The sequence below is a fragment of the Panthera leo genome, chromosome D1 (genome assembly GCF_018350215.1).
Source record: "Panthera leo isolate Ple1 chromosome D1, P.leo_Ple1_pat1.1, whole genome shotgun sequence".
NCBI lineage: Eukaryota > Metazoa > Chordata > Mammalia > Carnivora > Felidae > Panthera > Panthera leo.
The window spans coordinates 69,675,759-69,692,497 of record NC_056688.1 but is presented as its reverse complement, the minus strand read 5'-3'; the positions used below and the strand labels follow the sequence as shown (position 1 = coordinate 69,692,497).

Sequence of the window (16,739 nt, the reverse complement as noted above, 5' to 3'; positions counted from 1 at the left end):
GCGCTGTGGGCTAAAGCAGTAGAGGACATTACCTATGGATCAAGTGCAGATACAAGGGTGGCTCAGGACAGAAGAGGAGCCAGTGCAGAACCTAGGAGGAGGGCCTAGAATGGCAGAGGATGGGGGAGATGGGAAGAAAGGATTCGTGGAATCCTAGGGAAGACGACACTTCAAGATGGAAGAAGAATGAAGCGTCCATTGTGTTTCGCAACATGAAGGTCGCTGGCGAATTTAGCCAGAGTGTTATGGTGGATTGGGAGGATGCTCATAAAGCGGCTGGGATTGTGGCTCAGAGAGTTTTTTCTCAACCACATTAGAACAAACAGAGTTTAAACCAAGGAAGCTCTCCCACGAACCTCTGTCATCGTGACACCCACCAGGGCTTTCCAATCTCCTCTGCTCCCCAACGGCCCTACACCCACAGTGGGGGGGCGGGGGGGGGGGATTGTGGCACGCTGGCCGCCGTCCTGGGATCTGCAAGGCACTGAACCAACGCCCCGCTGAGCACTCCAGAGCAGAAAGCCAGCCTGAGCTGTATTGGGATTTTAAAGCGGTGGAATTGGTTACCTTTTTTCTTTGAGCAGGTAGAGGGGAAATCCTTGTCTTCAACCTTTACCGAAGGCCTGTTACACTTCATCCTACAGAAGAAAGAACGTCGTGCTCCAGAACATAATCGAGACGGCCCAGGGGTTATATCTGTCTTAACTGGAAGTCCAGCTGCAAATCAATACACAAAATGTGATAAACCGAGAGTAGTATTGTCTGTCAGGAGGGGGAGTGTGACCTGGAAGAAAGCCTCTTCTTTCCTGCCTCACTGTTTTAGGTGACGGGAGAGTAACATTCCTCAGGACAGTTCAGGCCTTACGAGACGCGTGGGTAAGTGCGGGTCAACTGAAGTGTTTCCAGATCCCCCAGAATGCAGCCACTGGACAAGTGGAGTTGCGCTGGGGACGAAAAGAAATCTAGCATGGGGCTCCCGTCTGGCAGGAGCTTCCGACTGAGAAGGGAAATGCAAGTTCCCCATGGAAAGAGGAATCATGCCAGGTGATGTAGGATTAGTGCCAAATCAATGGCAGAGACGGTATGTGTTTTCCAGAGAGGGAGCTTGGGCTGGCACTGGAAGGATGGGGAAGATGTGGACACTGGAGTGGGAAAGAGGACGCAGAAGGGCCTCAAATTCTCAAGCCTGGCTATATGCCAGAGGCCCCTGGGGGGTTAATCAACATAGGTTCCGGGACCCCGGTCTAGATCTGGCTACTGAACACGCGCAATGTGGCTATTCTTTAAGTGTGAATATACACAGGCGTTCAAAGACTATACAAAATAAAAAGCCTCATTTTGAGTTACTGGGTTAAATTTTAAATCACACGTGTGGCTTATACGTGTGGTTTGCTCATGTCTCCACTGGCCTATGCTGTTGTGCACCAACTGAACTGGTCTCTGGAAGGGGGAACAGGACTACGATCCTGCCATGACCGCCGGCTACTTGTCCCCAGAACGCGTCTGGGGAAAACGAGCGACCGCTAGAAGAGGGGCCGCCAGGGCTCCCCCTGGGTCTGCCCCCTCCCCCCGCACCTCCCACAGGGCCGCCCTGCCCTGTGATCTCCACCCGAACGCACACTGCCTGGCCCGCCCCCGCCCCTGCTCGTTTCGCTCCACAGCGGGAGCTACACCTCTGTATCCATCCAGAAACGTTTGCCCTGCTCTGTTCCTCTCTTCACCTGGCACACAGTAATTCATCCTTTCAAACCCACCTCAGTCGTCACCTACTCGGGGCTGCCTGTCCTCACGCCCACACGGGAATGAATCATCTGTTCTCCAGGCCTGCTACTCCTTCCACGGCGGTACCTGTGCTGCAGGCTGCCGTCTACCTTCTCCTCTCCCTGACTCTATGGTAGGAGCCTTAAAGGCAAGGATCAAACATCATCATCTTTTTCTCCTCACGTCACTAAAAAAATTTGCCAGGCCAGACAGGTAGCAGGGGCTGCGCCGAACTCTTAGGAAGACAACCGCCTTAGTGTCAAGGATGGTTTAAAGATTCCTCTGGAGGTGTCACCCTCCGGGAACAGAAGTGGAGAGTGTGGAAGCAGGAAAGTAGTCGGGCCTGACTGTGCCGACCCACGACATCGCAACACTGACACTGGGCCTGCTACCTGCCAGGAACTGCCCCACAAGCTTTACGCACGTTCGTGTATTTAATCCTCACAACATCCCGACGAAACAGGTACTATTTTGTAGATCAGGACGCTGAGGCACAGAGAGGTGAAGTAACTTGCTCATGGTCACACAGCTTGGGAAATGGTGGAGCCAGGAAGTGAGCCTAGCACTGTGATTCCAGACTCCATCCTCTTAACTGCTAGAGTCTGCGGCCTCCCAGGAGACTGAGACTGACGGGAGGAGAGCTACCGGGCAGGCCTCACACCGGAGGCCCAGGAGGGCTGCGGGAGGGGGAAGCTAGGGTTGGATCGGAGCGGTGGTTCCACTGCTGCAAGAAGGAAGCCGGGGCGGGGCAGGCAACTGATGAGGAACAACCACTTTGGTCAAAGAATCTTCGATTTAAATGTCAAATTTTATCTTAAGAGGCTGCAGATGCGTAACTCAGGTAAACAGAGGCGATGTTTCCAAGGGGAACAAATCGCACTGGTGTGAGCCCTTTAAACTCAGAAGCATGCAGTTGCGAACTTCTAGATTCTTGGGGGGGAAAACGACTGAAAATCAGAAAGAATCAAAGTAGCTGTTTTTCCTCTCGGTGAATTTGGACGCTGAGTTGTTTCTCTTTTATGTACGTGCAACAAGACCAAAACAAACACGAAGGAATGTAGACAAGTGCATTTAGCCAGAGACCCAGATAAAGGGCAGAGGAGGGGGGCCAGAGGCCGAGACCATGGGGCACATGCTGCGGTCTGAGTGGCCCCAGGAAGCAGCCTCAGCCTCTCCTGTACTCACTTTTTGCATCTATGAGCCGCTCCCGGGGCGCCGTGTCCGAGGAGGAGAGCTGCTCCTTCACTTTGGCGATATCTTTAGGGTGCAGGTAGTCAAACAAACTCTGGCCAATCAGATCGTTCTGCGGGGAGGAAGCATTAAACCGGCAAGTCAACAGCACGTGGTGTAGAACTTCCCCAACCAGTGCCGTGCCTTTATTTTGTATTTCTAAGCGTGAGAGTTTCAAGCATTGCAAATGTGAGCACGTACACGTGTCCAATCGCTTTGCCTAGGTATAGACACAGGGAATGAGGCACCGGGAGTTTGGTTGTGATAACGCAGGAGCAGAGAAGGGCTTACTTATATTTGTAATTATATAAATAGCTCATGCTCCTCCAAGGCAGGAATCTTTCAGCGGAACGCGTTCCCCGTGATTTATTTCTGATGCCCACGAATGCCCGTGCAGGAACACAGGGCGTGGGTGCTAATTCTAAGCCTTTCCGTTCTGAAACAAGCTGTGTCAGACTATGTGCCGCGACAGCCTCATTCTTTGCGGAGAGGATAAAAACTTCCTTCGTCACTATTCTCTGAGACCAAAAAGAGCAAGACACTCTGGGGGACCTGAAACATTAATTTCTAATTTATGTGTTATTTTGATTCTTCAGTTACCAGCTTTCCACGCAAACACCAGCATGTGAATGAGTGAGTGGGTGAACAGACGAATGGGTGGGGGAATAAGAACTCCAGGGACAGAAGAGGTGAAAAGCGCTGCTCTAGAAACTTTCATAAATGTTTATCTTACCTGATCCGAAGAACAAATCATAAAAGGTAGGGGTTATTACAATCATTTTCTCTTAGGGGAAGCCAGGGTTAAGCAGAACTAAAAAAGGGACACCTCATCACACACACAGTGTGGGTGGATTCCCATTTTTTTTATCCTCTGGTATTAGATTATCTGCCTTTCCTTGCTGGGCAGCCCCTCCCCCACTCCCTGCCCCCTTTAGTTGCGGGATATTCATTTCATCGCAATAAAGCATAAAGCTGCTGGGGAGATCAGCGTCAAACCCGCCAGTGAGGGAAGCACGGAAGTCCTAAAAGCTTTTTCTACATTTAAATTCATTCCTCTTTGAAGAAATTAAGAACTTTCTGGAAGAAGCCTTGGGCATGGGGGTTACAATACAAGCATTTTACATGACTTGTATATTCTAATTATTCTGGAAAGGGAAGGTGACCTCTCTGGCGGCTGTGAGGCTGCCCGCCACCTATAGACCCCGGAGCAGTACCTGGCTGTAGTTGAGGATCTTGAAGACAGACTCTGAGACAAAGAGTATCTTCCCTCGGTCACATCCTACGACAAACAAAAATCCATCTGCTGCCTAATCAGGAGAAATGGATAATCAATTTATCACACTTTAGGAAACACGATCTGTAATCACTCTGATCGCAAATAAGGATTTCTTTGGTACGTATCCAAAGCACGGAACTGCGCTCATCAACCGTAAAATTCTCTCCACGGCAGACATATCTCATCTAATGACCACAAGGGGACAGTCCAGCTGAAGTCATTTCTTCAACGAATTCACTTTAAGAATTCTCCTTGGAGAATATGAAGGTTCGGCAAAGTCCTATTTTATTGCTTTAATTGTAACGGTCTATGCAGAATCACAGACTCTAGGATTGGAAGGAAACTTTAAGATCAAAATCCCCTCTCCAACATCCTGGCCACCATCTGTCCTCAACTTGGACACTTCCACTTACAGAGCGCTGTCTCAACATTTGGGGCGGTGTGTGGTTTGTTTGTGGTTTTTATGCTGCGGGTCTGGGGAGGCGCTGGGTAACTAGCATTGTTTTTACCCCCACCCCCAAAGGATTCCAACGTACACAGGGTTGAGAACTGCTGCTCTCAAATATCATTCCTCCATCCAGGGCCGGGCTGCTTATATCCCGAGAGAGACAAAAAAGCAAAGCCAAAACTTCTCCCCTACATTCTTTTTACCTCTTCTTTACTTTAAATACAGGTAAAAATCTGAAGTCCCAGTGAAGGCAGGTATGGAGACAAGATGCTGTTTATTGGACTGAAGTGGATAAATACCAAAGTGTCCGAGAGCTCAGGCTCCATGGTGTACACGTGTGTGAATCCTACCCACGAGTCTGCAGCTGGACAACTACCCAGCTCCCACAGGGCTCCCCCCCGCCCCCCGGGCTGGGGAGGTCACATACCCGCTCCTGTGCTCGCCCCTACAGTTCTGATTCAACATCTTGCTTCGTTCACTAGTCCTTGGTCTGTTCTTTGGCCAACCCTAGAGAAAGTCCCTGTTCCACAGAAGGGCCTTTGGGGATGTAACTGAGTTCAAAGAACTCAGAAATGAATTCATGTGCCAGAGGCCCAATAATGGCGCATGCACCTGAGCGGAGACGCAAGCAGGAGGGGCTGAATCGCTGCGGCTGAGAATGAGGGAGGCCGCTCAGCCGGACGGGAGCTGCGGGTGGGCTTTTCCCGAGCTGGCCCTCGGTGCTGGCAGGGGACAACATCAGGGCAAGGGACGACAGTGGAGAGGAAGAGCCTGTCCCAGCCCCATCTGCTGGAAGCCCCATTCTGTCAGAAAATAAGGTATTAATAACTTTGCCTTCCCTGGCAGCCCATCTCACACCTAGCAAGAGGAGTGCTTTGGGGCTTTTTGTTGATGAAGTGAGGTGCCACAAAAGGGGCCTGTGACATCCTGGAGGGAATGCTGGGCCTGAAGCCCTGACCTGAGCAAAGTGGGTTCCAGCACCTCCAGGGAGAGAGTGGGCTGTGGAGGCCAGCGTAGGGGAGGCTCAAAACGTTCAGGCTTTCACTTCGCCACCAGGGGAAGGAGCCAGGGCCCAGGGAACAGCAGACGAGCAGAGACTAGGAGGAGGCCACCACCAGGGCCGGGCCACAGGAGGACGAGGGCCGGCTCACTCTCGGGGGAGGACAGGGTCAGTTATAGGTGACACAGAAGTCCTGGGGGGTCTGCCTCGTTTTCAAAACATGGGGCGGGGGGGGAAGGGTGGAAGATCGGACGTTACAAACTAATCCGGCTGACCACTCCCTAATGCTCTCTTCGCTGAAGACATCCTGAAAGTTCTTAATAAAGAAAGCAGTCGGCCGGATGTGCACTGGTAAGCAAGAGCAGAAGTCCACCTTCTGCCGCCAAATGTTTCAAACCCCATCTGAGCGGACCCTGCCTTCTGCTGAAGCAAATTCCTGGGACCTGGGCAGGAATTCCTGGAAGGGGCAGGCGTTCTGTGGTACGTCATAGCCATGGACACGTGCCAGGGAGGGGAGCAAGGTTCCAGCGGGGAAGACAGATCAACGCTGATGCCTTTGGGCACAGAGGCACAGGAAAGGCAAGGCCAACACGGAGCATTTAGCTTAAGCAGCACTGAAATCCTTGTCTCACACCCTGATGACACGGGCATCGGATACGAAATTTAGAGAAGTTATTAAGCATTCATCATTACAAAAGGAGCCAATTCATATATATTATATACATAAATACGGAAAAATATATAGATGTGTTATATAGAATATGAACTTCACGTGTTTTATATATAGGCGTTCAAAACAAAACACATTTGTACATGTACCTGTACATGTAATTTTTTTTCCTTAAAAACAGCAAATTAGGAGTATGGCAATCAGGGCCAGCCACGTTAATTCGTGGGGCCCAGTACAGACTGGAAACGCAAGGGCGCTTGTTCAAAAACGAGGGCCTTCCAGATGCCAACAGCAGAGCGCTAAGCCAAGCCCCAGGCCACATGCGGCCGCGTAGGTTATGCACCCGTGAAGCCAGCCCCGGTGGTCTCTCCAGAGATGCTGCAGACATGGTTTACATCTTCATTCAGCAAGGCTCCCCTGAGAACAAGGACATCTTCATGAAGAAGGATGGACAGAGGCGGGCAGATCTGTGTCTGAGTAACCGTGCCCTGAGGGTGGTGGCCAAAGGGCCACTCCGAACTTGTGGGGACGCCCTGGCCCCCGTCTAAGGTGTTTACTGTTGACTTGGATTTACCTGGAATGGTGCCATGCACATAAAGCAAAGCTTCAACAGGATCTGTTGTGTTAGTGCATGAAAGACACAGAAGGCAGGCCTAGCAGATCTATTAAGTCACAAGAGGCTCCAAAGGATCACGGACAATAAACTGCAATGTAGGACCATCCGATAAATAGATTTTGACAGAAATAAAAGAGAAGTTCAAAAGAACTCAGTGCACCTATACGGGATGGAGAACACCTGGCCGAACAAGAATCTACACACGAGACGGGGAGGGACAGTAGTACAGCTTCCCAGAGCGTGGCACTCATATGATGGCTCTTTGGCAAAGAACGCACCAGAACCATTCCACCCCAGGCCAACCAGACCACAGCTGAAGTTCTGTGCCACCTCTATATGAAAATCTAGCCAACGGATGTGGCTCTGCAAAGTGTGTGTGGCAAATGCTGACGGCGGGCCAATTCCTAACCCCCTTCTCTCTTGCTGGCCTCTGCCACGGAGACTGGACAAATCTAAATCCTTGGCCTGAAGCTAGGGGTGATCAGGTAACATCTCCTGGAGAAGCTGACATCTACTATGAAGCTTTCAGGAAGGCGTATCCTTTCTCGATAGGAGGGACAGCTGGCCTGGACCCTCCCATGCCCCTGGTTTCTGGCTAGCAGCCGTGCTGAGGAAACAAGCTGTACGCTGGGTCAGCAGGGCTGTCCGAGAAGACAGAAAGAGCCTGATCCGTCTGCCCTCGTTGAGCCACTGCGCAAACTCCTTGTGGCCCCACCGCGGGACCAGCTACGTTTGAGAAACGCAACCCTGTTTGTTCATTAGGTCATCTGTTCCTTGCAGCGGAAAGCTTTCCGATTCAGACAACCTATCAGGAGGGGACGGATAGAGAACGCTGGAGTGAACACACAGACCAGATGCACAGAGGACCGGAAGGCAAAGTAGAGCCGGAAATGATGGTGACGACGGAGTAGCCTGTATCCTAAGGCTTGGCAAACGCCTGCTCAAAGAAACGGGCCCAGATGCCGTCAGGCCTTAGCAAGCAAGGCCCACCCTGGCTGTGGGGGGTTGGAGGCTGCTATCGCTCCCAGTGAGATTTTTCTAGTTTCCTTTTTACAGTTTGCAAGAGGACGTGTTTCTGAATCCATTTGTTTCTCTTTAGTTTCCAAGTGGATCTCACTCTCGCCAGAGGCAGACCTAATGCTGCACGGCGCCACCTCAATGGCCTCTCTGCAGAGACGAGCAAGATGAAGCAAGTGCTTCAGTCAAGAGGGGAAAGCCTCACCTCCCCCATTTCTTCTTCTCCTCGGGCAGAGGAGTCTCTGGAAGCCCTGTTGCTTTGATGGGATGCTGGCGTAAAGATGTACGCGGAGGCTTTGTGCGAGCGGTTAAGTGAGGAGAAGGGAAATTCTCCATTGTTATCAGTCTCCGCCCCTTTCTAAAACCTTCACTCAGGAATGGGATGCTTAACCACCCATTTTTAACAAAACCCTGCCTCCTCTGAGGCACAGGTAGCCCGGGCCTTCAAGCTTTGTCTAAGCAACGGTGGAAGGGGAGGAGAAAGACCCCAGGGAAGGAATGTGAAGACCGTCCAGACAGACAGACGGAGGCGGAGACGAAGTGGGCCTCAAAAGGTGTTCAGACATCAAATTCCCACACGTGGGCACCTCACTCAGAAATGTGTCAAAGCGTGGACAAAACCATCACCTGATTGCAACATACCCTGAGAATGAGGTGTTTCAATTCATCATCTGACAGAAAAGTTGGTTTGTAGTTCGCTTCTGTGTATGGATTGGTGGCACCTGAGGGAGGGAAAAAAAAAAAAAGAAAGAAAGAGTTGGTACCCTTTCTACTCAGGTAATGTCTCGTTCCACGTCACTGCCTCCAACCTTCCGGATGTGGCCAAGTCCCTACCACCCGGGACTGCAATCTTATCTTCTTTCTCCTCAACAGACACAGGGGGCTAGAGGGGGCTTCAGACAGAACCCACCGTTGCCCACGGGGGACCTGACGAGTTTGCTCTGGTCACTGTACGGGAGCCAAGAGGTAACAGACCGAAGTAAAAATCTGTTTCCACGAGAGAAGGCAGCTCTGGAAACCAACCCACAGAGGCTCCCGGAAGGGTCCCCTCCTCCCAGGATCTACATTAAATGGGTTGTCTAGCAGTCCCTCAAATCCACGCTCCCAGCCTGCCTGGGAAATCATCCAGTCTGCCAGGCCCTGAGTAAGTGAATACATTGTAGAAGGCATCTAGTGGGAGTTCTTCATCAGGGTGAGGCAACAGAGCTTGGCACTCCTTCCGTGAGCCACGCTGGCTCCTCTAGCACGGAAAGGGGACATTTAAAAGGCCGTCAGTCTGGCATCTTACCGAACAAGGCCAGCAGCGAAGGACCTGGAATCTGCAGAATGGTTAGAACAGCGAAGCAATAAAATGGAAAAGATCCGTAACCATTCCAAGTACCGTAGTGAAGGAGGGAGACAGGATGGGTCTGGGATTTTCAGATCAACCAACAAGGCACATACGGAGCCGCATCCCTGTTCTTTACGGTAACTCGATGTTTGTCACTCGTTTCCTTCCACTTTAATAAGACTTAGCTTCTAGTAATCGAATCTCTATCATCTTCACTAATAGGAAGCTTTAGATGCCATTCTCACAGCACAGGACATAACATGGCCATGTCTGAATAACACTCAGAAGTCAGACAAAACCGACCACTTCTTATTTCTGGTGGCTTTGTGGAAACATAAAGACTCAAGTCTTTTACCACGCAGGTCACAGGTCTGACTAAGCACCCGCTTTCAAATTTCCTCGGACGGTCCAAGACTGGCTATGGAAAATGCCAGGAACAGCATTCGCTGAAGTTGCCCGATACACCGCAGATTCCTCCTGTGGTTTGGGTAAGTCACTTCCACATTTCTGCCTGTTTTCTCACCCACCCCACATTCAGAGAAGAAGGAAAATTCTGCCTCCCTCACAAAGAGTCTATCTGGCTTGGGAAAATTCCAGGAACATGAAAATATCATCAGTGTTCATCCCTGACAGTAAAACGCAGCAAGAACCATCAACCAGTGACTCACTCTTTAGAGGAGCCATGAATTCTCCTCTTCAAAACGGAAACAGACTTTTCTGTGTCACACTGTATGGGTGGGGTCCAGGCACACACATATGCCAAATGGACATCAGCAGTGTCCTCTTTGGCGTGCGTGTAGCCTGATTATCACGTACACATGCAGACACGTGCACAGAGCACAGCCTCTACCCGTCACGTCTATTGCTGGAAATTACACGCCTGTTACTCAAGGCTACACATTGGCCAACGACTGACAGTGCCTTGGGGACTCGGGAACATCCTAGGCCAGGGTGCTAAAGTTTCTGGGCAAAGGCATGAAGAATAAAGCCCCAGGTCTCACCTCGTAATGTTTTCATGTGCTGAACAGCCATCCTTAGCACAGTGAGCTTATCTAATTTCCTGGACATGGCATTGCACGTAGGTACCAAAGACGCCAATTCGTCAATAAAACTGTTCATTTTGTCCCGACGCCTCTTTTCAATCTGGCTGTGAGCTTCCCTGAACAACAACAGGAAAAATGATTTCTATAAAACGAAAACGAGCCTCACGGAAGCGATGACAAAAATAAGTTAGAACTGCTTTCGACATTCGCCGGACTGGAGCATCTTTAGAATTTGTACAGTGTTTTGAACTAGACTTTTCTACTGAAGTCACCAGAAAAGTGGCTTCACTGCCAGGTCAGTATTACTATTTTTTATGCTTAGCTCATATTCAGAGACATAAAGAAATGTCTTCTCAGAGTTAACTCTACTGCTCATTTCTCATTTCTTTTCCTCTTAGCCTCTGTCAAGTTGGATTTTAAGACGGGTGTAGAAGGAAAGCGAAGGGAGGTGGGGGGTGCAAAGAGCAAAGCCTCCAGCACAGCCACTGGGGGGATCCTGTGGTCCCTCGGTGATCTCTGGGGTCTGTGAAGACCCCACTGTGTGGCCTGTCAAAGACTCACTGACCGAGTCACCAGGGAACAGACGCTGCCATCTTTGGACTGACGATGACCCCACCAAGATACAGCAGATGCCACATCTGTCCCAGGAGCTTCCTCTGAAGGCTGTCACACTCCCACCTCCTGGGAGTTGCTGCCTGCCGAGGCAGGAGGGCGCATTCACGGGCACACACGCTTTCCCTGACTGGCTTACCCCTGCCGTTCGGGACTGTCCCCCGTGGCGGCACGTCAGCAGTGGAAGTGGAGTTCGCTGCCAGAGCAACAGGGCCACCAAGCAGGACCTCCCACCAAGGCTGGGCTGAGAGGGGAAAGCTACCAGTCTCGAGTGAGTGAAATTCCGCAGCTCCGATTCTGTGTCATGACACAGCCTCGGATGGCCCCGGGGCTACTGCAGGAGAGCGGAGGGCCCACATGGATGGGGTCAGCGAGCATGGCTAACGGCACGAAGGACAGAATTAGAGAACCTCTTCGAGGGAGCAGGCAGCCCCCACGCCTGGCCTTGCGGCGCAACACGGGCTGCTTCGCGGGGCAAGGCCCAAGAGCAGAGTCACTGGGCCCGGTCTCTTTGGGAGGGCCCTCCGGTCAGCAAGGGGCAACCCGCTGAAGACGGTGGAGGAAAAGCTTCAGCCTTAATGGACTTCCTGCTACTTCCCAAGTCCCCTTCACGTGAAACGCGCTTCGAGAGCCACGAGTGAAGTATGGAGAGGGCGAGGGGCAGGCAGTCACATCAAGCCAAGGCCCCCACCCCCTTCCGCATCTCCTAAAGGATGCTTAGATGGACAGGGACCAGACAGAGCCGCCTCAGTGGTCCTCAGAGGGCCCAGAACCAGGACAGTTTACAGGGAGAAAGAGGGTCCATGCTTACCTTGTTTTGGGTTTTGTTTTTAAATACTTTTTGGTTTTTAAGTTTATTTTTATTTATTTTGAGAGAGAGATAGCAAGCAGGGGAGGGGCAGAGAGAGGAGGAGACAAAATCCCAAGGAGGCTCTGCACTGATATGGGGCTTGAACCCACAAACCAGGAGATCGTGACCTGAGCTGAAATCAGGAGCCAGATGCTTAACCGACTGAACCACCCAGGTGCCCCTACCTTGCATTTTTGATCCTTCCTTGGTGCTCTGTATATTCTAACCTGGAGGGGGGCGGGGGGAAGAAAAAACAAAAGATAAAACACAATCCCTGGGAGACTAATGGCAAAGTTATACAGCTCTGTTTTCTTCCCAGTTGAATTCATTTCCCTGCTTAATCCTGCTCATCTCTCTCAACACACGAGGGCTCTTGGCTGTTAGCCACTCTAGGGGCTGGGGGCTGCGGAGACCATCTTGAGCTCCCGGGCTCAGAGGCTCCTAGCTTATCCCCAATCGAGGACATGGGTGAAACCCACACCAACTAACACAACATGTAATTATATAAAGAAAATGGCTATAAAGGATGAAGTTCATGACTAGGTTCGTGGTACCTTCCGTGAGGGTCATCTTTGTCCGTGTCCATGCTTTCTCTGAAAAAATGAGAGAACATAACTATTTGTTAACAAAGACATACAAAACTGTTTCTTACAATATAGAAGGCTCTCATTTATCCAGAAACTAAGTAATCAGAAAGCTTAAATAGCCAGTGTTGACTATCGACTTAGAGTCCAACAAAGACAACGTGAACCTCCTACACAAGGACCGCTTCTCCAGAGTATCAAGCAAAAGCTAGGTGTCGTCTCCGAAGAGTTTGCACGTTAACATCTTTTACAACATATTTTGAACATCGGGAATACACAGCATTATGGAAATTCTTAATCAGAGTATCCAAATAACTATACTACCTCATTCCCCTCATTGTTCTGGATAAATGAGATCCATTCATTTGCAAAACATACCAAGCCTCAAATATACGTGTGCATACATATATATTTGGGGGTGGTGGTGAGGTGAAGAGGGGGAAACCAAAGTACCCACAAAGAAGCACTGAGCAGAGCCCTCAGGCAGCTTTTCAAAGGCACTGCTACCCAATGTTCTGGTTCTCAGCAAGGTAGGGAACCCCCAGGTCCGAGGAGCTGGGATATAGGGCAGGAGAGGGGCTGAGGGTCCTGGGTCACCAGCAGGGATCTACCTCCCTTTCAGAGACTCCAGAGATCCAAGTTTCAGGGCACCTTGTGGTTCGGTAGAAAACAGATGGAAATCCTCCAAGGAAGGAGTTCCAAATCCTCCTGGGGTGAGCTCACACCCTTCTCCAGCCCCTAAGTTTACCAGGAGGGCACTGACGAACACCTGAGCTTCTCTTTTTCTTGTATCCTATTAAGAACAGAGGGATGTGGCCCTTCAAACAATGTAGTCTCAAGGGCAAAAACAACTTTCCCAGGGGCACTGAATCACACTGTGGGCATTCTAGAACAGTGGTCCAACCAGGAGCCCTTGATTTCCTCATGGGCAGGGAGTTTCTGTAGCTAGTCCTAAAGCTCAGAAGCAATCATTCAGGCCACGGAGGAAAACGAAAACTCCCCCTCCCTTTTTGTCTAGACTCATGTGTGGTCATGGAGGCCCAGATGATCATCCCAGGTGAAGAGAGCTCCGCCTGACCGATCAGACTTTAGCACATTCAAATTACAGGGAAAGGGATCATGGGTGCCTAATGGGGTCTCCATGAATCACAGAAGATTTGCAGACAGGATGCATGAGGGAAACCTGGAGGTCTCGGGTGGGGACAAGGTTGGAAACCACAGGTTGAGAGAGCAGAAGTCTTAGAAGGCACCAGTGACTCTATCAGCACTTGCCTAAGACAAGTGGTCCCTGGAGAGCGTCTCCTGGCCTCCCTGCTGGGAGTGACTACACCCTCTCCGTACTCACACCCACTCTCCATCCCCTGGGCGGTTGCTTGCTCAATCATCTGGGGTCACTTACATATTAATCATAGCACCTCCTAGTGGGCATCTGACCTTCAGCCACTGTGCTCCCCAAATTCGACCTGTGAACTTCAGCAGAAAGGACATCTGCTGTAGGGGAGACACCTCCTTGGAGATTTTCCCTCATTAAACAAAAGAAAACCTCTTAAGTGGACATTTGGATGAGATTCCACGCAGTTGCCTCAACAAAACAAAACGTGCCTTTGAGTGTTCTACGCAGCACCCTACTGCCTGGGGGTTTGTACAGATACAGAAGAGTTGACTGGAAGTGTGCAAATTTACTTACTCAAAAGAAAAGTCATCAAGTCTAAAAAGAAACAAAAGTACTATTTAATATAACAGGTACATACTAATTTAAATAATGTTTCAGGACAGTATCAGTGTTCCTACAGTGTTTTGGGAGAGGACCTGTACTTATTTCTTCTACAAACACAATGAAGCGGCTGAGGTCTTCCTCCAAGAGAGGCCCTCCGGCAAAGTTCTCTTTGAAATCGCCGAGATTACATCCATAGGCTTAGCCAGCTTGCTCAAAGGAGCCAAGGATGACGAAGGAAGGGGTGAAAGACCTAACTCGGCTTTAAGGTTCTTCCTTTTTCCTTGACGTGGAACAGTGTGGGGACAGGAGGGGGTTCGTAAGTGCCTCAGCAGTGCTGGAGGCTGCCTCCTGCTGACAATCCACGGGGAAGAGAAAGAAAGAAGAAAAAAAAAAAAAAAAGCCAATCGTGTGGCCACCTAGACTTGGATCTTTCATTTCCATCCCTTTGCACCAAGAGGACCCCTTCTTCCGGGAGGAATGGTAGACGGCCCCTCGATGTTCCGGGAACGGACACCAGGTTTGGCCAGAGGAACATGAACCCTGAAGGGCTTACTGGTAGTCGGTGGAGCTGCCTTTCCGCTTGCGGTTGCAATCCGTGCCGCCGGGGCCCAGGGGGCTGGAGAGGAGGTCGGTGGTGCCCGGGGACATGAAGTCACTGATTGTTGAAGAAATGTCCATTCTCTGGTCGGCCATTGGAGGTCGGGACCTAGCACAAGGAGGCACAAAGGCGCATTTGTTGCCACGTGCTCTTCTCACATGGTGGCGGGCCAGGGTGGTCTGGCGGAGGGCCGGGTACTTGTGTATTGCACTAACACCGCTCCCACCCAGCCAGCTGGAACAGGGACGTGGCAGAAAGGAAAGAGCGTCGTTCAGACTTCACGAGTTATGGCCGAGCATTTAGGTTCACCTGCTCACTGTTCTGGTGAAGACACAAAGCTCAGAGAAACCGGGTGGCTTCTCCCGTGCTACGGCAGAACCCAACACGCTAGGAGTTCTCGCCCAGAGCTCCTACCTCGGAGGGGACCTGCTATTCCCTGACGGTTCGATTTTCTTCCAATCCATAAAGCAAACAGGATTCCCTAGTTATCTTTGTATTTTTGTTACAACTTTTGAAAAAGTGAGGGGAAAGCAGAAAATATCCTTTCTCAGACTTGAAGTCTCTCTTGGGAGCCAGGAAAATATGGTCCCTCCCTATCACCGGGCCAGGCAAAAATCTGTCCCATCTTTCCCGGCTGTCCGTGGTACCCCACATCCCCTGCAAGGAAAAGCTGCATGAGGATATAGAGACCTTGTAGAAAACTTTGCAAAACACCTTGAGAATTCACATTTCAAAAGCGTGGAGTCAGCCGGCCCAAAAGAGAGGCTGACAAGTACCTTGCAAGGGACTGCAAATCCAAGCCGAGTTGAGAGGGCCGCGCACTGCCCGAGGACGGGCAGAGCTCCACACCACGTGACCCGGGCGCTCACTCCCTCTCCCTGGGCTCAGGTTGCTTCATCTGCAAAGCAAGAGGGGAGACTGTGAGGCCGTTTCCAAGACGATGGTCACGGCCACAGATTAGTGCACCAGGGTTAGGAGTGGGCCGTCTTTTCACTTGCGGAGCCACTGCTGGAGGGAACATCTTTGTGCTCTATCCCCAGGCAGCTGAGCTATGATTTCTTAGGACAAATCTAAAAGCATGACAGAAGGGACCGCACATAGTATGTCTGGGTACATTCTGGAACACCGTGCTTCAGCAGAGCTCCAATAATTTATATCCCCAACAAGAGTGCCTGTCAATCTGAAGAAAAAAAACAAATCCCCATTGGTTTTTACTTGCATTTTTAAATGATTACGGATGGTGTCCCTATGTTTATAGGCATTTCTCTGGTTTCCTTTGTGCCCACTCATGTCCTGCTTTTCTACCGTATTTTCTTCAGTACGGACGGGCCTCCTAACTCATGTTCACCTGGACACCTGAACCTGCTGGAAGGAAAGCACACAATGAACTAACTGCCCTCACTTTCAATCCACGACCTCTCACCACTGATGCCAGTGCTGCCGGTGGCCCTGGAATCCCCTTCTCCGCTCCTGGGAACATCACACCTGCTCTTTTGTCCCCATCCGTACTCTCAGCTGATACTTTCTGCTCTACTTCACTGAGAAAAGTGAGCACATCTACGGCCCACCTATAAGCTGCTGCTTAGGACCCTCTGCCCCCGAGGGGTGGGGACTCTATCCTCTCCCACTACTGAAGACCAGCACTCCCGAAGTCTCCCCCTGCCTCCGACCCTGCACCATCCACTTTCCCCCCTCTACTGGATCACTCTCCTTTGGATAAAAACACACAACAACTCTCCTCTTGAGGAAAAAACAAACGCTTTGTTGAACTCCACGCCCTTCTAGTCCCTACCTCATTTCTCAGTTTCCAATTCCTTTCCTTTTACTTGCTATAAACCAACTCAAATTGGGCTTTTGTACCCATCATTCCAATAAGACAGCCCCCGTTAGGTTCCCCAGTGACCTCCTCGTTGCTAAATCCAGTGGCTGGTCCTACATTCCCTCCCTAAGTGCCCCATCCCAACACCTGCTGGAGCTGATCTGTCCC

General features: G+C 50.7%; 1 protein-coding gene across 18 annotated transcripts in view; it reads right to left on the bottom strand.

The window, feature by feature from the left end:
- ARNTL (aryl hydrocarbon receptor nuclear translocator like) overlaps positions 1 to 16,739 on the bottom strand; it is a 99,345-nt gene that overhangs the window by 15,725 nt on the left and 66,881 nt on the right. For 13 of the 18 annotated variants that reach the window (XM_042906842.1, XM_042906844.1, XM_042906845.1 and 10 more), the window contains 9 exons: positions 15,529 to 15,650; positions 14,708 to 14,860; positions 12,408 to 12,446; positions 12,039 to 12,080; positions 10,350 to 10,507; positions 8,661 to 8,740; positions 4,206 to 4,298; positions 2,947 to 3,064; positions 568 to 717 (listed from right to left, as the gene is read on the bottom strand). In XM_042906842.1, the coding sequence (XP_042762776.1) occupies positions 568 to 717; positions 2,947 to 3,064; positions 4,206 to 4,298; positions 8,661 to 8,740; positions 10,350 to 10,507; positions 12,039 to 12,080; positions 12,408 to 12,446; positions 14,708 to 14,847 (820 nt within the window). In that variant the 5' untranslated portion in view covers positions 14,848 to 14,860; positions 15,529 to 15,650. The other 5 variants (XM_042906857.1, XM_042906858.1, XM_042906849.1 and 2 more) reach the window with 4 other exon arrangements.